General features: G+C 41.8%; 1 protein-coding gene across 2 annotated transcripts in view; it reads right to left on the bottom strand.

Moving 5' to 3' along the window:
- The window catches only part of ADCY9 (adenylate cyclase 9), a 97,709-nt gene that overhangs the window by 42,119 nt on the left and 32,970 nt on the right, over window positions 1-22,620 (bottom strand). Inside the window, exons 2-3 of one of the 2 annotated variants that reach the window (XM_037382597.1) lie at window positions 6,806-6,978; window positions 1,436-1,540 (exon numbers count right to left, since the gene is read on the bottom strand). In XM_037382597.1, coding sequence (XP_037238494.1) covers window positions 1,436-1,540; window positions 6,806-6,978 — 278 coding nt within the window. The remainder of the gene's footprint in view (window positions 1-1,435; window positions 1,541-6,805; window positions 6,979-22,620) is intronic. The other variant, XM_037382598.1, reaches the window with a different exon arrangement.

Genomic DNA, 22,620 nt, shown 5'->3' with positions numbered 1-22,620 from the left:
CAGTTAAACAGGCATCCCAGACTTACTAGATAGCCACTTAACTGCTCCAATTTTTTGACTTGACAATAACCAAACCAAATCAAAGGAGGACATTTGGTCTCCACTAGCACATTTCTTCACATCAGTCAAATTACAGACATTTTATTTAGCACTGTACGGACCTCTTCTAAGCCAGGTTAGATGACTTGCTAACTGACACACGTGAAGCTAATATAGCTGTAGTATGAAGAAACCCAAAAGGATAGTTCTATTGAAGACATCATATGACACTAGGCAGCTGACACCTAAGGAAAATCTCTGTTTGCAGTTGGTTGCTGGAGATCCCTGGCATGTGGGCAGAGGCAGCCTGGGCAGATCTCCCACAATGTTTTCTGACTTGAAGATCTCACGCTGTTTTGAGACCAGTACCTGCTGGCTGCTCTGCTCTGCTCTATGTCCCTCAGGGCTGTAGGGCTTATTATTTTAGTTTTTTCTTGGGCTATCTCCTAGGAACCCTGGCACAGAACATGGTCTACTGTGTTCACAGTCCAGAACGGCAGTCCCCGCTTCTGAGCTTACAATTTAAGCATAAGAGATGACAGGTCAAATACAGACAGACAGTAGTGGGACAAACACAGATCAACGTAATAGCTCATCAGTAGAGTAAGCGCTGGCAAGTTTTTCAGCTAGCTCTGTATGCGAGACGAGTTGTAAAGACTGATGTGAAGAACAAGATGGCTATCTGCAAGCATGTTTATAAAGTGATTCTCCCTAACTTATTTGAAAATACAACAATCAGGTGATGAGCACTGGTATCCAGTCTGTGTTTACGCAGCAGATTAATATCCAGGAAGGAGTGAGAGGCGACAGGCAGAGCAGAGAGGCTACGAAGGCCACGAACAAGATGACAAATTGGCAGCTTCTGGTATTGTAGAGGAAGTAGGTGGCTTCAGTAAGAATATCTAAGCAACAGGCAAGGAAAGCCCTCTTGGCAGCAGCATGCTGAATATGGAAGATGCTGTATTTGTTGGTCAGAAAAAGGATGCAAACTGACTTAAAGGCTGTGAATTTCAGCTCTGTGTGTGAACAGGAATGACTGTCTTATAGCTATGATGCAGAAGACATTGGCAAGACACAGGTGTAACTTGTAGCTAGGTGGTGTTAAGGGACGGAGAGCATGGTAGTCTTGTTTGTGCCTCTTCCTTTGGGTAGATAGCATAATTAAAAGAGTCCAAGTTTTAGGTCCTTCTCACTACCAAACTGGGCCCATAAAATGACTAATAATTTTGAAAATTTGAGGGGGAGACTCAACTACATTTTGGAATACAACCACTCAAAATCTAAATCAGTTCTGCTGCTTAAAAGCTTGAATAAAGGAACAGCAAGCGAAAACGAGAAAGCTAACTAAAGCAGAGAAAAAAGGGCAAAGGAGGGAAGGGATAAATACTTAAATTACCTTCGTACTGTTTTTATGCTCATCCTGACAACCATTTTGGATAGCTCCTTCGTCTATGCTGACATCGCAGTGGGGAGCAAGGGTGGTACTACATGAAGGGCAAGGCTGCAATGAGACAAAAAAATTTTAGCCAGGAATGTTCTGGTGTCCTCGCAGTATTATGCAATTTATAATTCGGTCCACTTGTATACTTGCAGCATGGTTAAAAGATAAACAAAGCTACAGAATGGGAAGCAGGGAGCAAAATTTGACTGGAACAGAACGCACCATTTCAAAAATAAATCAGATTTTCTGTTCACTGAAGCTAAACCTAACTCAGGAAAGCTTATTGAGTATAAGATCACAGATATACTGTAATCACTGCACACCAGCAAAGGGCCTCCCCAAGAAGAACGGAATATTCTCTGGTAAGAGAAGCGCAATTTTTTTTGCTTAAAAATTTGCCTGCAAAAGCATCTGAATGGCATTATGAGTGAAGACACAGCACAAAATGCAGCAAAATTCAAAAAAAGCACAAAACACCATGATGCATTACAAACATTACTGCAAAATGAAAAGCGAAAAAATCTGAAACTAATTAAGAGAAATACTTTTTCATATAGTGCTCTAAGACAGTAGCGTGGAACTCAGGCTATCGTACATTGTTGAAGCCAAACAGCCAGCAAATGTCAGAGGAAACAAGGAAAGCAAAGACATCAGGACTTGTAATAGTTGGAGGTTACGTATTTTGGAAGCAACCTAAAATGGCACACTTCAGCTTTTAAAACAACCTAACCTAAGAGTTAAAATGTGATCCCCTTAAGGGGAATTAACCCCATATCCATGTCTTGCAAGTTTTTTGTACTGTTCTCCAGTGCTGGCAACGTACAGGCAGGATCCTGCATCAGAGGGACCCTGTGTCTGATCCCTACTGGCAGATCCCCCGCTCTGGAGATGGTCTACTGTTACCAGACTTGCCAGAAGTCTACTAACGGGTACAGAGATAGCAGTAACGGGCAACAGCATACTAAATTAGGCATGCTGTACTAAATTGCGGTAGGTGAGTCACTAAACACCTCGATAAATTTTCCAGCTAGCAACTTGAGCCTTCTGTCCCAAACTCAATATTCCATGTCCATTTTATCTGTTCATTTTGGACTCGGGAAGGACTCGTTCAAGCCTCTGTAGTCTACCATTCTCCTGGTCCGAAACCACAACAACTTCTGCCTTCAGGTCCGCTCCCAATTTCAGAGACTAGCATCTAAGTCTTTTCAGAACTGACTTTTCACCCAAAGTCCCTTTTCCGTCTCTGGCATCACACCTGAAATTGAACAATGTGGCATGTTTCATTTTCAAGTCGTTACAGTGCAGTATTTCTCTAACCCATGCTTCCTGTGACTGCTGATCCACCTCATCACTCAACAATGCCTCTCAAAGGGCTTCATGAAGACTCTGAGCCTTCTTAGCAGCCAGCACACCATCATATCTGCTCTTCCTCAGGAGCGTGGTCCAGGTTCAGGCACTGAAATTACTGTGAGTTTCCTAATCTGGCATCAGATAAGCAAGTTACATCCAGTTCTGAACCTGCACAGTCTGAACAAATACCAGCACACTTGAAGAAACTATTAAGTTTGTTCTCAAATGGTCTTGTTTAAAAATAATCTAGGACATCTATTCATCTATCATGAATGCCTTGGCCACTCTGGGGAAGACAACATTAGATAGCTTTAAAAACTAATATGACAATGGGCTAATGAGCCTTCTGTGCTCCTAGGGTGTGCGTTAGTAGATTTATCCATGGCAAGTGTCAGTTGATGGTAATAAAAACCAAATACCTCTAACACAAAATAAAGAAAATACTCCCTGTTTAGACAAAAAACTCAGAAAAAAAGTCCGACCTTTTAAGAAGTGGCAGAAGTCCATCTGACTTACCCCATGAGATAAATCAACATCATTAACTTCATTCTCTGTTGCAGACATTCACACAAGCTCAGTGTGTACGTGACCTCATCGTGATGAATAATACATTAATGCACTTTCAGCAAACATCAAGACAAGCAGAAGTACTTTCTGTTTTCATACCAGGAGATGATTAAAACATTTTTACAACAGCTTATTATTCTCTGTCAAGTAAGGGATTTTATAAAATATTACAAGAAAAATAAACTGATACCAAAACCACTTAAGCAGTTTACAGTGCTTTCATTCAAAATATCACCTGCTATTATAGATTTACTTATAGTTTTTAGCCTCTATCTTCACCATTTTAATTATGTACACACATTTTATTGATAGCCAACCTGCAACAAGGATTGCAATGAAATTAACAACAGATATGCTGGAGGAGAGGAGGAAATACAATTCCTTTCATGGACCAATTACTCTTGCATTCCCCTGCCTGACTTTCCTTAACAGATCTTGTCCGCTAGAACATCTGTTCAAGCCCAAAATGTGAAAGTCATCCTTTGCATCCAATATGGCCACTTATTCCCTTTAAAACAAAAAAAGATATTCAGCTTGCCTGTAATTTTGCCCCTCCTACTTAGTCTCTTTTGCAGAGATGGAGTCATCTCCTCCCACACTGACACTGTTTACAGCTTTGTATTTAAAACAGTTGGCGTGTAAGTCATGATTCTTTTACAAATTATTATCTCCAGACCCTTCCAGCAAGTTGCAGGCTTTAAAAAACCCCCACATAACAACACAAGAAAAACAAACCATAAAAAAATGTAAAAAAGAAACTCACTCCTTTTCAAAAATTGTGCATGATTTGTGATTAAATTGCACCATTGTTCTTTATGGGAATTTTTTAATATGCTTACATTTATATATTTTAAACACTGCAAGACCTACTTCTAGCATGGCTGGCAACTTAAACGCTCCTTGAAAGCTTGACCCAGCCTTCTCCGTCCACAATCACTCCAGGAACAGGCTGCCCCGCAGAGAGAAGGATGGTGCACATCTACACTCAAAAGTGTGCTGTGGAGTCTGGAATACCTGTACCTACCCACGCTGTGAGAAGCAAGTATGCGTTGCACTCCTATGCTGCCAACTACAGTGGCAGAACATGTTTTTAAGTAAGTGCTCAGCATCACCATACTATATGCATTCTGACATCATTTGTGGCATGCATTATATGGATGCTTATCAGACCACATGGAAAGCTGAGTTTGGGGTCATTCAAAATCCACTCCAGCATGAGTGTTTCAGGCAAGACAGGCACGTGATTTTCAAAGAGCTGTGAGGCCACTTAGGAAATCAGTGGCCAGGCCTGCAGGGCTCATGGTGATGAATAAAACCAGGTACCTATAAGCACAAATTCGATGCAGTAGCTTTAGCACATCGGTAGACAGAGCATCCAAGAAGGCTGAAACTGTCTAGGCACTTGTCCTAGATGGTCTTCTGAAGCAGCTGCTTTTAGCTTTTCCTTCACTTACTCAGACAGCCATGTTTGTGCTTTTGTACTGTACAGACCATCATTCAGCATTTAAACAGCAACTTTAACACCCACCCAAGATGGTCCCAGAGCAGAAAATCAGGGACTAGGCAGTAAACAAATCGTCCTGAGCTAGCAGCATGCCTCCACATTGCATACTAGCTGTTTAGGAACAGTGTACCTACCCTTCTGCAGCGCAGCAGTAAAACACCCCATGTTTTAGAAAACACATACCATGGCTGACCCTTACCAACAGATTTCATTTTGGACTTGGATCATTTTAACAAGTACCACCACAAATTTTATCAAATTCTAGCTGTAGTCAGGTCAGTCCTGTACTTTGCTGTAGTTTCATGGTGCTCCAGCTGCAGCTTACTTTGCTGCCTGACATTAAGGCGGCATCTTCACTTTCTCTCAGAACAGCACCCTTAGCTTTACTGCTTTGTTTGATCCCTCCTCTCTCCCTTCTGTTCCACGGACAGGCAGCTCAGTAATACTGCTCCACTCGGTACATTCTTCTTCCTTCACTACATGAAATAAAAGCGTTCCTACCCCTCACTGTCACACCTGTACCTCTGCATGGCCACACACCGGACAGCACAGACGGGCTTATTTGTACAGATACCCACGGACTGCTCGAGATGTATTTTCCTGCCTTATTTGCTATACCATCCTTGAAAGACAAGAGAAAGCTGGAAAGCTGGTGCCTGAGGGATGCCAAATATATTCTTTTGATTCTTCTAAGAGAAAGAATCGAAAAGTATCGCCAGCAACTTGAAGGCAGTCAAACCACACAGAGTGTGTATTTTGGGGAGGTATAAAGATGGCTACAGCTGCCTTCTGTAGTTAAACAGTCCTGGCTTGCTCTCTAAGGAGCTCACTTAACTTTGGACCGTATTTTTGGGCCAGCCTTCCAGCTGATCTCATTTGCGATCCAGTGTTTTCACCCCAAAACTTAACACCAGGCACAGACACAGGGTAAAGGTGCCCCACTCATGCTCTCCCAATCCCCACAACAAACACACAAGCAGCAAAAATGGAGCAGCATGGGAATCGCCCCCTACCAACTTTGTCAGCTCAATCTCAAACCTATGTTAAAGAGATGCTCTCAGGACTAAACACACTGAAGTCTAAGGACAGTGGCCTGCAGATGACCACCCGTGGCTTGGACATTTTTGCCCAGCTTGGGCAACCTGGGATGAGGCATTCTTAGCAGAAGTGAAAATAGAGAATAGACATCTGTTGTTTGGGAAATCTGTTCTGAGCTGGAAGATGGAGAGTAACAGCAAAGCTTTAAAGCAATACACATTGTTTCACAGATTTCCTTGTCAAGAGATCTTGTGAGAGGTGTGAACATAACAAAATGTCACCATTTCTCTAAGCTGAATCCATACAAATCGTTGCCCTCAGTTCTACATATAGGATTCTAGAGCAAGCAGACAAAACGCAAACTCATTGCCTACTGGAGCATCTTCTCCCACCACACGAACAATGCTGTTATCTTTTGGGGGGGTGATGTCTGTTATGCACTCATATGAAAAGGTTTACAGGTACATGACCTGCACGACAGAGGAACGGCAGAAATAGGCTGCAGCAAAAGCAGGAAATCACAGAATTTACAGCAGCTGCATAAAGCATATTCTTTATTCCCTGATAAAATAAAGACCATTGAAAAAGCAGCATTGACCTCTCGGTCCTGAAATATAAAAAGGAATTTATTTGAAACCACCATTAAAAAGCATTCACCTTACTTTAGCGATTGCTTGTCAATTGGCAAGGCATTTCATTCTGTAAATTTTTTCATTCCTCAAAATACATGTTGTCACTATATGTATATATACATAAATATATATACAAACATATAAAGCAGTGCAAAAACAAACCTGTAAGCCCATCCACACATCGCTCCCTGGTTTGCACAGTCTATGCTGCTTGGCTTTGAAACAAAAGCTCACCTTAGGTTTTTCTGCATGTTTGAGAGTCTTTGTCAAGTCACCGGCATTCTCGACTGACGATGCTCCCTGTATCCTGGCTCCATCCCCAGACTCCAAGCCAGAAAGTAACGCTTGCGAACAGCTGCAGTGGGGCTCCTTCACCTTCTGACCAGAGATCAGATAGGTCTTCAAACCTACAGAAAAAAAAAAGAGTGAGAACTGCAGAAAGAAAAAACCTCACACTCCCTTGGACTTCTCAGGTATGAAATACAGGAACTATCAAAGCATTATCAAGGCTTGGGAATACAGCACACCGAAAAAGACAGCAGCTGGGAACAATCACCAGGAATACGAAGATGCTCTGTGTAAAGTGGCAATTAGGATTGTCCAGCACCTGCTGTCTCAAACACAAGAGGATACTCTAATACAGAGCAACAGCCAGGACTGACATGTACTTTCTTTATTCCATTTTCACTCATACATTTCTAAAAAATAGAACCAAGACCTTCTGTACTTGCTTCCAAGTTGTAATTTGAGCTCTCATGTTAACTCTTTACTTCTGGAAAGCATTTGCAGCCTGTTTTTCAGTGATACGTGTGTTAATATTCTACTTCTGAAAAATCAGCACATATTCCTCCACTTGCCAGAGAGATGTCGTGAAGATTGCCTAATGCTGGTAGCACATTGAGAAAGGAAGTGTGTTTAAGTGCTAGAAATTCTGATGGGTTTTCATAGTTAGAGCAGACTTCACAATTTTAAAGAACAAAATCAATCTTTCTCTTTTGCACGTACACCCACACACGCCCTCTGCAACTGTTGTATGAATTGAAGCATAATTGGAAAGCAGATCCAATACTAAAGGCCAGGCTGGTAAATACCATGTTGTATCAAGCTGAGCTGTATCAAAAACCTGTTCAAAACATAAAATATCTGAATTTTGTTTAGAATATTGCTTATTTTACTTCCTTGGAACTTTGCGTTATAATGTTCTGGGTTATTTCTAGGCAAAAAGACTAAGAAGGAGCTACTAATCACACTGCTTTCTGCATTCAAAGGAGTTAATTTTATTGCCACTGTATGGGAAATCTCCCACTCAGCAAGGAAGGTCACTGATATGCTCCAAAAAGCGTGGAGGTCAGCTCACAGAACTGGAAAGCCCTTGTTATTTTGTGGTACCAGAGACTGTTGTTCCATGCGATTCTGCAGCCAACCTCTCGCTGCCAGAGACTCACGGGGTGGCTGCTGGCTTTCTATCTGGGTCAGCTGTGCATCACCCCCCTCCCTTTTTCTGATACTTGTCACCAGTTGCAGCCAGACACATGACTGTCACAGCCATCAGCTGTACTCCTTTGCCTCCATCCATTGGACGAAAGCTGCGAAGAAGAATGTCAAGTTGCAGCCGTTGGAAGAGGGCAGGTTTCTGTCCCTATGGATATGGTCAATGGCTTATAACCTTCTTTACAGAAGGAAAATCATATGCTCTAAACCTTTTTTTGTGTGTCTGTAATATGCAACACAGCCAGTACTTCCAATAAAAATAAGTTAGACACGGTAATAGCGATTTTGCAGTTTCTCTGTTTATTCTACTAGTAACTTAAGCTCCCAAACACTTCTATGACCAACGCAGAAAGCTGCATCCATATCAACCATTTCAACCTTGGGCTCAAAAGCTGCTGGGAAAGCTACAGTGCTCTCACATAGTGCTCCAAACCAGAGTGCTCGCTTGCGTATTTGAGATGTTATGCTATAGCCAATCTTTATTTTTATATCGTTTATAGTAGCGCTTGGATTTTATTTGGCAGTGCTGCTTAATAAAATCCTGAGCTGCTGCTGGCTTCCAGATGTAGGGCTGGTTCTTTAAAACTTATATTGACGAGGGCTATCATTTAAGGAATTCACCACAATCAGCTTACAATTATATGTTTACTGTGGTAAAAGCTGGAACATTAAGTTTACTGCTCCTATTTTTAAAAGCTACCTTAAAGCAATGGGATTATATTATCACTCCTATTATTCCTCTATTTTTTTCCTAAACAAACATTTTCTTTGGGTTTTTTTGTATTTTTGAAAAGGCACTTTTTATATCTTACTGTGCTGTGCAGCATAGTTATTTTGTCGGTCTGTTGCATACAGTAAAATTATCTCCCGTTTGAGCTCCACACTGAGGAAAAAGGGAAAAGGCCACAGTACACCAGTAATTGAAAACGTGTTTGTGAAAGCAGAACGCACCCTCACCCCAACCTGAAAGTGCACCAGGATGCAGCTTCTCCACCCCAGCCCACCCCTCATCCTTCCCATCCATAGCAGACGCCCCAGCCCACCACCACTGCCGCCATCGACAGCCGCTCGCACCTGCTCTGCCCCACAGGCTTGAGCTGCAGGGTTTGCAGTTGGCTAAAACGGCTGGTCGTTGGCACCAAGAACTGTAAAAATCTCCTGATTAACCTCCTCACGCTCGCCAGCCCTGCCACATCCGCTGAACAAGAAGTGTTACTTGAAATGGGTAATTCTAAAGTGGACAAAGAAAAGCCAGTACCCTGCAGATCACAGCACACGTTTAGTAAAAAGTCAGCAGGGCTATTCCTAGCGCTGAATGTAAGGTCAGGGTCTCAGGAGAGTAAATAAGGTTATTTTTGGAAAGTCTTTGGAAATTAGGAGGTGTAAAAAATCTTTCATCTTCACAGAACTTTACTAACGTTGTCTACCTAATACTTTGTTATTAAATCCTTCTCACGACAAGGAAAGTTCGATTTGCTTGAGTATTCCTTGCAACACTCTGACACTTCACAAAGCAACTCCTACGTTCAGTCTGAAATATTTTGGTAAAAAAAAAGGTCATTAATTCAGTAGAAGTGTATCGATGTAACTAAAACGTATTATACAAGTACAGCATTCTTTCTCCTTCTCCATCTCCAGTGAATTAGTATAATCAACACTGTCACTTACCATACAAACGGTGTACGGAGTGAAAAGCATTCACACCACCATGCAGCACGTTTAAATCATTTAAGTAATGCAACAATATGAAATGAATCAGCCAACAATGGAGGAGCTGCTATCTTATGTGAAAACCAGCAAACAGGGTGCAATTTTTGGCGTGTGTTGCTGTGCAACGATGGAACTCGAGACACGGCAATGAGGAAAGTGCTACGAGATGCTTATACTGTTATTTATAAAGGTAAAGCTCTCACCCTTTATTCCCCTCCTGCCATTCTCAGTCTTATACTCACTTCCCCCACATTTATTCAAAATAAATGCTGAAAAATAACACAACCTCAAACTGCCTGATAGCCAGTCTGCACTCTGGCAGGCTTTACCCTGCAGCGCATTTCTGCTTTTCCCAGAGATGGCTCTTGGAAGCAAAGACAGGGAACTGGCTACAACAACCCTCTCCCCAACGTACCAATTTAACATATATGGTATTTTCTGCCCTGGCAAAAAAAGGGGCTACATCGTTTATCTTTGAGAAACACAAGCTACTTCCTTCGCTTGTCTTCAAGTTCTAAAAATCTCTAGGCGCTGTAACAGCTCTTGCACGCTGAGCCAAAACACTCGCTTCTTGAATTCAACCATTTTGAATATTGACATGACAGTGTTGGTAAAGTGTATTTTTGACAAGATATTTGACAGGTAAGATCTTCATGGAACTACAGTGGGTTTATTAGTCCTACCACTGAATTTTAGAAACATTACAACATTTCTGTACTTGGTTCCTTTTTTCAGTTAGCTTTTCCTTTTATCAGTGGCATTTCTCTGAACTCAGGAAAACAGAAAACCATTCCCAACACTAAAAAACACTCCTAATCATAATAATAAAAAAATCATACGCATGCACTCCCACACAAATTATTTTCTGTATGCACAAAAATAAACAAAAGTATAAATAAGGCTGTATATAAACATCCCAGTCTTCAACCTGGGTTTGGTACCGTGAGAAAACCCTGCCGCTGCAGAGCGGGTGGGAAGGTCGGTGTGGCTGGGGCATGCTGCCCCCCTGCCTGTGCCCTGCCAGCCCCCCGGCGGGCAGCCCGCACCGCCTCTGCCGGAGCTGTGTCTGCAGGGAAAAACCTTCTCAGGCAATTAGTGGAAAGCCACTTACTGGGAAGGACTGGAGAAAGGGAGAGAAAAGGTCACCTGGCCCTTCAAGTCCTTATTTATTTATTTCCTTTATTTCAGCTCATTTATCCTCATGATTTCACACAGAAGTTGCTGTTATGCCAATCTAATCCGTATTTTACACTAGTAGAGGGTATTCCTGCATGCATCTTTTAAATATGGGATGTCTTCTCCTACAGAAGATCTCAAGAGATGGGGGATTAATACAAATACTGATAAGCAATTCCTTGGTAAAATAAGATTCCAGTTTTGATTTTTGATGCTTCACCTGTATAGAATTAAAACTTTTTAGCCCACTGTTGATAGCAGACAGGAAAATTACTTTCTCTCTGGTAAACTGAACATGTCATACTTCTCATGTCTCTATTTAATGAACTTCAAATGCTTTCAAAACCCTTTCAGCACTGAGAGACACCAAAACCCGATGGCAATATTTCAGTCGTGGTCTTACTGATTCATTTAATAAAAATATAATCCCAGCCTTATCACAGATCCCTGTTCCTCCCTCCCTGAATTGCTTCCCCTTTTTAGTTGCAGTACAGGGAAACAGCCTTTAACTAACAGGTGACCTTCCTTTTCAGAATAACTGCTTCCCAATATACAGCCCTCTGTTTTGGAAGACTAATAATATTCCTTGCATTGATGTAATAAAATCTAAATGGTACTGATTATGCCCCTTTTACCAAATAGCTTTGTATTAATGCTTTTCACTGTTTATCTTTCCATCATTTCCCTTAGAATCTACACACTTGAATCATTTAATCATATCTCTTTCCAAATAATTAAGTATAGATTTACAAAAGTAATTAAGCTCTATTTTCACAACCTTCTACTTTTGCAGTATCTTACCTCACAAAACTGGAATTTGCATGAAAACCATTTCATCGTGAGAACTGCAGTGACTGTCACTCCCACGTGAGGGCAAGAATTACTTTCTAGCTAGAAAGTGATTTTAATCACCTGCTGTAATTTGCTGTGATGAACAATGTTAGCTATTATCTTTCAATAATTTAATGTTATTTAATTATATAACTCTGATATAAGAAACTGGTAGTGGTATAACAAGGTCTTAAAAAAAAAATCTTTGCAGCTTTGCAGTTCAGGACTGGCTTTAGCTCCTGTCTTTCTGAACTGATGGATGATAACTCACTTTTAGATTATGCTTCTCTGCAATCCATCAGCTCTTGCTTTCTCTTTTTAGAACTACAATAAAAAGCTTTCTCCACGCCTTTTAAAGACATCATCTTTGCACTTTGCCAAAAATCTGGAAGTGAAAATACTGGTATTCAGCCACTGCCACTCCAGGGAAAGGAAACAGAGACTACAGTCAGGTTTCCTCATACAAAAAAATATGCTGCTATACAATTTCAGTAGATCCTGACTTGCTCTGTAAAATAAATTATTAACTGCAATTATTGGAATGTAATATGACAGGTAAATGCCAAAAAAAAAAAAGCAAAAACAAAAAACCACACAAAACAGGGGGGAACACACAACCAGAATTTTTTTTTTACTTCTTTTAACTAGTTTCTTCCTGGCATCTCTCTAGCTTCCCATATTGGTTGGTGGTTTTTTTTTCTCCCTTGTCAAAGCTTAAATAATTTTTCACGTACTAACCTAGCCAAATGTTTATGCAAGAATATAGTATACACCATGATTCCAGGAGCATCGGTATCCTTTGGGTCCAAGTTGTTGCTGAATCTAAAGACAATTTTCAGTAGCAAATACTCTCCCTCATTCTTAAAACTCAATAGTTGCCAAATCTGTATTTATAGGGACTATTTTCTCACTTTATTAGACCCATTCTGATAAAAAAAACCCCAAACCTCAAGACAGCCCATGCAAACCTCTTCCTCCTCCCCAGCGCAACGCTCTCACCTATTGAGCCGGGAACTGGTAGTTCTCACCACAACAAGAAACCTCAGAACCAGAAGAGCGCAGCAGGGCCACCGACTGCCGCAGCACTGCGCGCCGCTCCCCAGAGCGGCAACCGCCCGCAATACACAACTAGCACGTGAAATGCTGCTCAAAATACATAAACATTCTGAAGGACAGAAACTTTCACTTTGTATTTCGCTATTGAGGAAATCTGAAAACGGACGAATTAGAAATTCAAAATCCTTTTCCTAGCTGGACTCCGTAGCTAACATAATACAGATCAACTGAGGCATCCTCAAAGGGGTACTCAGTAACCAAGCTGAATGTGGTGCCAAGAAATGTGCAACTATATGTAAACAGGGGTTGTTACTAGCTGAATGTGGTGCCAAGAAATGTGCAACTATATGTAAACAGGGGTTGTTACTTCCACCATAATAATTTTTTCCCTATTCCGCAACATTTGTCAAAAGATTAGTTACACCTAAAAAATAACTTCAGAAAGTTTTCCCCCTTGAAGCTTTTGATGATTTCATGATTCAAGTACTTGTGTACACAGAAATGAAGAGAGAAGCAAAAACTCAGAGGAACATCCTTACCTGGGCAACAGCACCTGATAAATACAAACTGGATGATCAAAGGGGTTGTGATATCCCTGCAAAACACCTTTCAGTCAAGGGAACTGTCATAGTTGTGACAGCAGAAATGCAATGCTGTAGTCCTCGTCACCACTCAAGGAAGTCCCTCTGACTTTAAAGCTCAGCTTTAGGCTTTTGGCTTTCAGAAATACAGGCATGTAACGGCCTACAGGTACATTTTTAATTTCAAGGAAGCAACTGCATTGTAATTAAGATTGCCTGGAGAGAAAATTACAGTTAAGCATATCCGCAACTGGGATAAAATAGTAATAATAATACAAAAATAATCAATTTCTGCTTGAATCTCTGAAGCAGCCTGGAGGACTCTGCAGTGCCAAAGGCCGTGCTAAGAGGCCACGGACAGGACAACCCCCGAAGAGGCACAGGCGGACAATCAAACATCTGCCTGCCCATGCTGAACAGAGGAGAATGCAGAGCTTCCACGGCAGAACCTTACAGGCTCCCCCCAATGCATCATACCCAGGATGCAGAGTTACTGGCCTGATCTTAACTGCAAGAGGAGAGGCTTTTCCAGCAAGTTTACAAGATGCTCCAAGAGTGGAAACAATTGCCTAACCGAGGCTGCCAGCTGTGCCCGATGGGCTGTGCCAAACAGTGTTTATCTGATTTCCTGAAGGAACTACCAGCAGCTGTGGTTAAACAACAGTAGATGCAGCATCTAAAAACCTGCTGCTCTCCCTCACTCCTCAGGAAAGATCAGAAAGAAAAGAAGGAGCACTTGAGATTTTGTCTTTACATTTAATCTTTCCTCCAGCCGCAAGGCTATAACAGGTCCCACCTCACACATACCCATGGGGCACCACTTTCGCTTGCTTCTGACTACAAACTCACAGTTCCCTCATTTTTACTTTTTCTAGACCTTCTCCTTTTTCACCACCATCCCAGATAAACTAAACAAGATTTCCAGAGAGGAGCAGAACACATTTCCACAACCATGCAGCAAATGCACATTTACTTCATACTTTTAGACAACTTCCCCAGCACAACCGAGAATTACTTCTCTTTCAGGCACAGCATCCCTCTTGCCATCCTTCCTCCGGGTGCTAGGGGCAGCCCGACAGACTGCACCTCATCCCCAGCACACCACTGCAAATCCTGCAGGAAAGGTCAGTGCTGTGAGGTCTATCGGTCACAGGCTTACTCCTTGCGGACCACAGCCAGAGGTGTCCTCCGCTGCACAGGCCCTTTTCCCTTCCCATCCTCACGTCTGAAAGCAATCTGGTCCCTGCAGAGCCAAAGCCAACAGTTTTCTTCACATACAATTAAGGAAGACTTTTCTGTTAATTCTTATAACCCCTACAAAATGCTTGCAAATTTCTACAGCTTCTGCATGATGCATGGTTTATGTGTAACATTATACACCACAGCAGTTTACTGAACACTTCAATATTATGAAATACAATGTAAAGATCCCCACATTATGGTATACATCCTTCCTGAAAAACAGTGGTGGAAGTGCCAGGCAAGTCAGATGCAACACATCCTACCAGTCTGGTAAATGGCTACGTAGAATGACATTAAAAAAAAAAAAAATCATAAGGTTTGGGGTTTTTTTTTTTAAGCCTAAAAATACTCTTAAGTATCATCCTGCTGTTTTCCTGAATTTCAGCTTTTTATCTCCAGGTATTTCAGCAATACAGCTGGAAACCAAAAGCACATCACAGTCTTCTATATCAACAGGCATTTTCTGTCACTCACATTGTAGGACCGTGCAAGACAACACTGGATGACTTTACAAAAAAAAAAAATCAAAGCAATTTTCTTCAACCTGCAAAGCTGCATTTCTGATGAAGCAAGTCCCCCCCTCTAATCCATACAAACCACTTCCAGCTTAGTGGAAACAAAAGCACATAACTCAAAAAGCCTGGATGCAAATGAACAGCCTACCTGGAAAAGCACTTTGAATGTATGGAGCAACATTTCCTGTGGCTAAAATGAGAAAGGGAATTTACGAGCCAACTTGTTATCTTAGGTCTCTGGAAAGCAGAAACAATGATAATAAGAAACAGAACTTTATAATAAACTGGAAACACAAAAGAAACTCTAAAAAACAAAACCCCAAACCTATCTTTGTAATCTCTAAAGAAGAACTGCAAAAAGCCAGAGAAACCAGAGGCATCTTCTGTATTATGGAAAACCACTGTTTTTCTTATGCCTCCTTTGTCAAGCAAAACACTTACTTTTGATCAGCTAACAGACAACAGTGGGTTTGGAAAATGCTGATCAACAACATATGTGTAATTTTGGTATTCAACATCTGACAGTTTTAAGGGGGAACCCTGTACCCAAACCCACAATCTACATTTACAGCTAAACTGCAGAAATACAGCTGCAGGCTGCTAGTTTACCCTCCTTCGGTCTCTTTCATTTCTTCTCACCTGTATAGGATTAAAAAAAAAGAAAAGAAAAAAAACCCCCAAAAAACAACCAAAAACATGGGGAAGAAAAAGGCCTAGGCAAATCCAGCACAGACACACAGCTCAAACACAAAGGTCTAGCTACCACTGTTAGCTCAGGAATATATTTACATATGTATTTTTAAACTCTACCAGCAAAATAAAAGATGGGCTGATGAGCAATACTGATCCCTATCCTGGGGTTTACAACTACCCTTATTTACTTTCTGCTCCACCAACTTTGCCTGTGTGCCACCGACCGCAGCCTGAGAGCCAGCTGCAGAGAAGCTGTCCTCTGGGATGACTCTCTGGGTTTTGAACTCATTTTTTCCCATCATTACAACTCATGGCTTGACACCTTAATAGGAAAGAAAAGTAGGTTTGAGTCAAAAGGTAAGCCTGGGATTTTTCAGTCTTGCCAGGGGAAACAGCGTGCTCTGCAAGGGAAGCTTGAAGTCCAGCAGATTTATTAACATGCTGCGGATAAAAGATTATCTCTATCCTAAGGGTTCCTCACAAAACCTAAGAGATATATGATGTTCCTACATTTAAAGCAAAAAGAGGGCCTAATTCCACCTCTAGGACATTTGGGATTAACTGGTAAAGATACTCTCTGGCTTTCACTCACACTACTCAATCCATCTGTAAACTCTCCTGCAGTCCTGCTCATGAAAACAAATTCCACGATGCAATTACATGAGTGAAAAAGCATCTGCTATAATCTTATTGCCATTATTTTTCATGTTTATTGACTATCCCTTTGCCCTCTGTGCTAATTTTAACACCTGGGAAGGAATAAGTGTGATGAGAGAAAATGAAATTTTTGAACAATGCAGCTGCCAAAACAAGTCAACCAAGCACATGGGGCACTGCATTTTCAGGGGGTTCAAACATCTTTGAAAATTTTAAGAGTCTTGTCACAGAATACCTTTTCTGGAAATACACCTAAAGAATAACAAATTAGAAATTGACTCTAACTATGAACACAGCCCTTTTAGAAATTCAGATTTGCTTCACTGGCTGGATTGTGAATGAGGTGCCAGCGCTGAAGAAACTGCAGAGGCAGAGGAGTACAAGGGATGCTTTGCAGCAGGCGTGACAACTAAGCAACCCCAGCACCAGAAAAGCCGCTCTCTAGCACTGCCCTGCTCACGACTATACCTGCTGTAAACTGTGAGCTGTGGTATGGAGACACACAGCCTGCTTTGCATGGCTGCAGTGATGTAAAGCAGATACAAATACATTTTTAGATATACAACATGCCTGTTCTGGCATGCTAGGGACTCTGTTCTTTAAAAAAAATTATAAGGTCACAACACTGACATTTGCAGACATCAGAGAGAGATTTCTTCTAGCTTCTTGTTTAGGGTGCAAATGTGGATTTACGTTTTTTTTCCCCACCTTCACAATTGACAAGGAAGTGCCTCGAAGTTCAAGAACAGATGGCTAAACCAATAACCAACCTCAACTTCTGCATAGTCCTCCATTTTAACAAATGCAGGTCCACGTACTGAGACCCAGGGGTTCCTCTGTAATGCACTTAGATTATGTGCATCCCTGTAGTCACACTAAATTACTGCTAGTGGCTGGGCCACAAAAACGGCATGGAAGTTGGCAAGATGATGGAGGAAGCCTTTGGGAGTAGCTTGCTGTACAGTCTTTTCAATCCAAGCTTTCAGTCAGGCATCTGTCGGCATTTCCCTGGTGAATTTGCACACATGGGAAGTTCTGACGTTCTGGATCACTCAAAAAGTACAATGATCCTTTGGGGATATGTAGCATATACTTCCAAAACTTCCTTTTATTATAAACAAAAAAGCGTTTCCAACTTAAAACTACATTTTAATGTGGGAGGGAAACAAGTGATCAGGAAACTGCATAGGGTATACCTCCAAGGCAAGGACTTAAAAAAATCTATTTAAACAACAGCATTATAAAACAGAGATTTATGGATAGGTAGATGTGGATTTTTCAAGAAAAATTCCACTCCTCTAGATGGGACAATTATACAAAGCCACAAGCATTCCAGAAAGACATCCTACATATTAAATTTTCTTCTGCCCACATACTGGCTGGCACCCTCAGGAACTACGGGTAGCCATAGCAGCCTCTGCTAAACACAGGTGGAATTTAATAAATTGGAGAGAGAGGCTCCAAGTGAAAGTTCTGTCAGCTCTAGGCTCTTGGGGAATGCGAATTTATTCCTTTTAAACCAAAAAGGCACGGACAGATTAAAAGCAGTTAGAAGTTTATTAGAAATCCCACCCAGGAAAATTCCACTCAAGACCAGAAGATGCCACCTATCTTTTCGATTGACATTTTAGAAATGATGAATAGCAAGCGTGCAGGATGCACGAAAGGATTCCAATAAAAAACAATAGTCTCATACAACTGGAGCCTGCTCCAGCCCTTGGTAACAGAGTGAGCCATTGTGGCTCTCAGTACTAACATTTTTTTAATAGAATCCAGACAAGAGCACTCACCAATTTAAACAAGACTTCAGAAGTCTATTTTGTTATACTGGTGCAATCTCTTTGTGTTGACAGGACTACAATCAGGCAAATTCTTTCCTTCTTGCATAATGCAGGTAGTCTGGATTTGACATGCTATATCAGCATTTTATTTAAACCTGGGCAATCCCACAGGCTAATTATGCCCTTGCACAGAGCCGTGCAACTGCACTGCTCTCTACGGACTTGCAGCAAGTAAACCTAAATCAGTCAAGAAGTGCGTACAAACCTACTATCAGTTGGTGGGCTCTGCATGCGGAACTTTTTTTGGTTGGTCATTGTTAAAATTCAGTCTGACATTTAAAAGGTAAAGTAAAAAACAGACATCATACTGTCATCAACAGTTTTCAATTGTTTTTTTCCAAGCAACTGATCAGATAATATTGAAAACACACATCACGTCAAAATGAAAATCTCAGGCATCTTTTGACCACATAGAAGAAAACTCTTAAATCACGTTTCCAAATATTCCATCACATACTGGTAAGAGTGACCCTTCTCATTTAACCTTTCCTCGGTATTGGCTAGCCACACGTGTAACTTGTCACCTCTTCCTATTACAAAAAGCAGTAACAAAATAAAAGCAATTATTCGAGAAGGCATGGCAGGGCTTTAGGAAATGCCTGCCACTGGTTCTGCTATCAACTTCACTACAAATCTGGTCAGCTTTGCCCCATGCCTGTTTACTTGCACTGGGGCATCTTTATAAAGATGCACTCTGCAAGTAACCCTAAATACTTAATTAAAAAGAATGAAACAGAAATATTCTCCAGACAACGAGAACGTTTTGTGAAATTTTACCGAAGTACATTCACTGTTACCTCAAGTAACACTTCATTAACTTGATTAGCCCAAGTCATTACTCGGAGAACATAAAATCTTTGTCCTTAAGGGACCAAATTAAAAGAAATAAATTTGCATATCATAGATAGTTCTTGCATCAAAAGTAAGAGTTGTTTTTTTTTTTTAAGTTACATCTCTGTACCAGTTTTCAAAGTAAAGAAAAAGATCATTGGGTTTTTTGCCTGACATCACAGCCTACCAGCACAGTTTGAAAAATTTATGTCAAGTGCTTGTTAAATATATTTTACTATTGTTAAATCAGTTAACAATGGTCTCCCCGGTGCTGGGGAAGGTTCTGGAGCAGATCATCACGAGTGCTGTCACACAGCACATGCAAGACAGCTGGGGGATCAGGCCCAGCCCACGCAGGGTTATGAAAGGCAGGTCCTGCTTGATGGACCTGATTCTCCTTCTACAAGAAGATGACCGACATTGTGGCTGAGGGAAAGGCTGTGGATGGTGCCTACCTGGACCTTGGCAAAGCCTTTGGCACCGTCTCCCACAGCATCTCCTGGAGACACCGGCTGCTCACGGCGGGGCCGGGGGGGCTCTGCGCTGGGTTAGAAGCTGGCTGGGTGCTGAGCCCACAGCGTGGTGGGGGATGGAGTCACATCCCGCCGGTGCCGGGCACACGGGGTGTCCCCAGGGCTCGGTGCTGGGGCCAGCCCTGGGTAACATCTGTACCGACGGGCTGGGCGAGGGGATCGAGTGCCCCCTCAGTCAGGCTGCAGGTGACCCCCAGCTGGGGGGTGCTGGGGGGCAGGGGGCTCTGCTGGGGGGTCTGGGCAGGCCGGGCCGAGCGGCCGAGGCCACTGAGGTTCAACAGGGCTCAGTGCTGGGAGACGGTTTAGCAGTGGGCTTGGCAGTCCTGGGTTAACAGTTGGACTTGATGATCTCGAAGGTCTCTTCCAACCAAAACGATTCTATGATTATTCCCCCCACCCCCACCCCGCCCCCATCCAAGCTCTGTACTTTTTGGTCTGAGCTTTAGAACTACCTAGTGAGCAAGCACAACTTCCACAGAGCCTGCAAAAAGTGTTGCTCATCACATGGTAGACGGACTGGAGAGGAGCCAGCACATTTCAACAACATGGCAATCCAGCAATCCCCCTACCAGGATCGCTGGCTGCAGTAACCATGCAAACATCAAGATACTTACTCAAATGGGCTACAAGAAACTAGATAAATAGAAATGATATTGCACTACTGAATTCAGTCATTTCACAATTCCCCCAACACTGTGCCTTGTGCAATACAAACAGGCAGTTGTAATTCAAGGTAAGTTGTTATTCATAACTTATGCACCACTTGTTTACATGTGGTTGACAGTTTTAAATGGTTACTAATTCAGTACTGAAAAATAAAACTAATGCAAATAAAACTGCTGCAGGAGGCACTTCAGAATAACAATATATAGTAGTAGTATAAACACTGGTAAGATGGTAAAGGAGAAATTCCCAAGTGCAGCCACCACATAAGTATGCATCACTATACAGCTGTATTTTTAATTGGCAGGCTTCCACCACAGAGTATCTGCAGTGTCTCTAGCACAAAAGAAAGAATAATTCAAGAGCCACTGCTGGGAACAGCTACTGAGTGTTGTGTCTCCCCCAAGCAGAGTATCATTTTTTCAGTTTATATCCCCTCCTTAAGTAAAATATATAAACAAACAATCCCTCCCCAAAATAAAAAGAATCTGAAAGTTGCAAAACAAAGTTAAAAAGGAAATATTTCCAGAACTATGTTTATTCACACAGTCAAAACGTTTCTGAAATTCCTTCCATTCCCTCTGTGTATAACATTCAGACTACCTCTAGTCCTGACACGACACATTAACCATCCCCTTCCTCTTCACATGGCAGCCACAGTTCTGGACGCCAGGTCTTATCCACAGCACGGATCCCTTTTACCTCGGACACAGCACTAAACCCATCATGGAGACCATGTGTTGCTACACATGGAGCAGATCATCGTGGACACTGTGACTCCTGCGATGGCTGGTTGCAGGACGGACCCACCACCCTGCGCAATGGGCACCGTGCTTTTGGCTAGTTACACTGATGAGAAAGACACAGCCAGCTTCTTCCCTGGAAGAGCCTTATCTAACAGCTGATTCAACTGTTTTCAGACTGTGACCCTTAGACTCCGTGAATTTATGGAATAGTTATTATGGATTTGTGAACAAAAAGCAAGGAAACTGAGCCTGCTGAGAGCTGGCTTTGAGTCTCTAAGTATGTCAAAGCACCCATACTCACAGGAGTCTGCAAAGCAGAACAGGTTGAAAACCACCGGTACAAGGGATCTTCTAGGATATCTGCTACTGCCCTCTCCCATTATATCACTGTCCACCGGAGTATGCGGCATCTCTTATTACTAGAAAATAACATGATGGGCAAAAAGGGTGATGACACACATACCCCAATTACAAGGACAGAGAACAAACTGCCACACGAGTAGCTAAGGGTCTTCAGCCCATCACTCAAAGCTCCTAGCATACAGGAGCCAAACACCCAGCTCAGGAGACAGCGACCTCTGGTCCTGTGCATTCACTTCAAATGCTGTATCACTACCCAGTGTAGCAACTTCTACTTTCACCAAATAACGTAACAAAGTAGATTAATCATAACCTAGATGAAACATTCCCATAAAATACAGAATACATGTAATGAATTCTTTCATGTATCCAAATGGTAAACTACCTAGTTGAATGAATATTGAGATTTGTCACTTGTTTCATCATCATGTAATGTCACTAAATTTACTTAATGTAAATGACGTTAATTAACATGCAGTCAAATAAACATTCTCCAGCTGCAAGTCCATTGACAGGTTCCTTTTGTTTGAAATGAGTTAATCCCCATACTACGATCAACAAGTCTTTGCCCTAGGTTTTCAGACTAAAGGAGATACTAACACCACTGTCTGAAAGGAAGTAGAAGTCTTTCAAGTGACATAAAACAGATGCGGGTAAAATTAGCATTTCTGTTCTTTTAAAGTTTGAATATTCCACTAATCATCTATTATTATTCTCTACATTTGGACCAAACCTGGCAGCCTGCTTCATACCAAAGGAAGCCCCCAACAACCAGGTCCTCCGTCCGCTCATGTCCCATATTTGATTTCTTCATCCTTTGCAAAAACATTCTCAGACTTCGTGCTAATAACTAGCTGATTACATTTCAAACTTCCCTCAGGCTAAAAGTTATTACTGGGGAGTACAGGAATGTGTCTGGAATGCAAAAACAACCAGGGTGAAAATCAGTGGGCTCTGAGCTGCTATAAATACATAGTTCACTACAGAAACTCATCTCCTCTCAAAAAAACGAAAACTAGAAGACACTGGCGCACTATCTCCTCTATTTAATCTGCTGGTGAACTGATTCAGCAAGGCTCCTAGCTTCAGGCACAGGCATCTCACATCTATGAAAAATACAATA

This window comes from Falco rusticolus, chromosome 4 (assembly GCF_015220075.1).
Source record: "Falco rusticolus isolate bFalRus1 chromosome 4, bFalRus1.pri, whole genome shotgun sequence".
NCBI lineage: Eukaryota > Metazoa > Chordata > Aves > Falconiformes > Falconidae > Falco > Falco rusticolus.
This window is presented reverse-complemented; position numbering and strand designations above follow the sequence as displayed.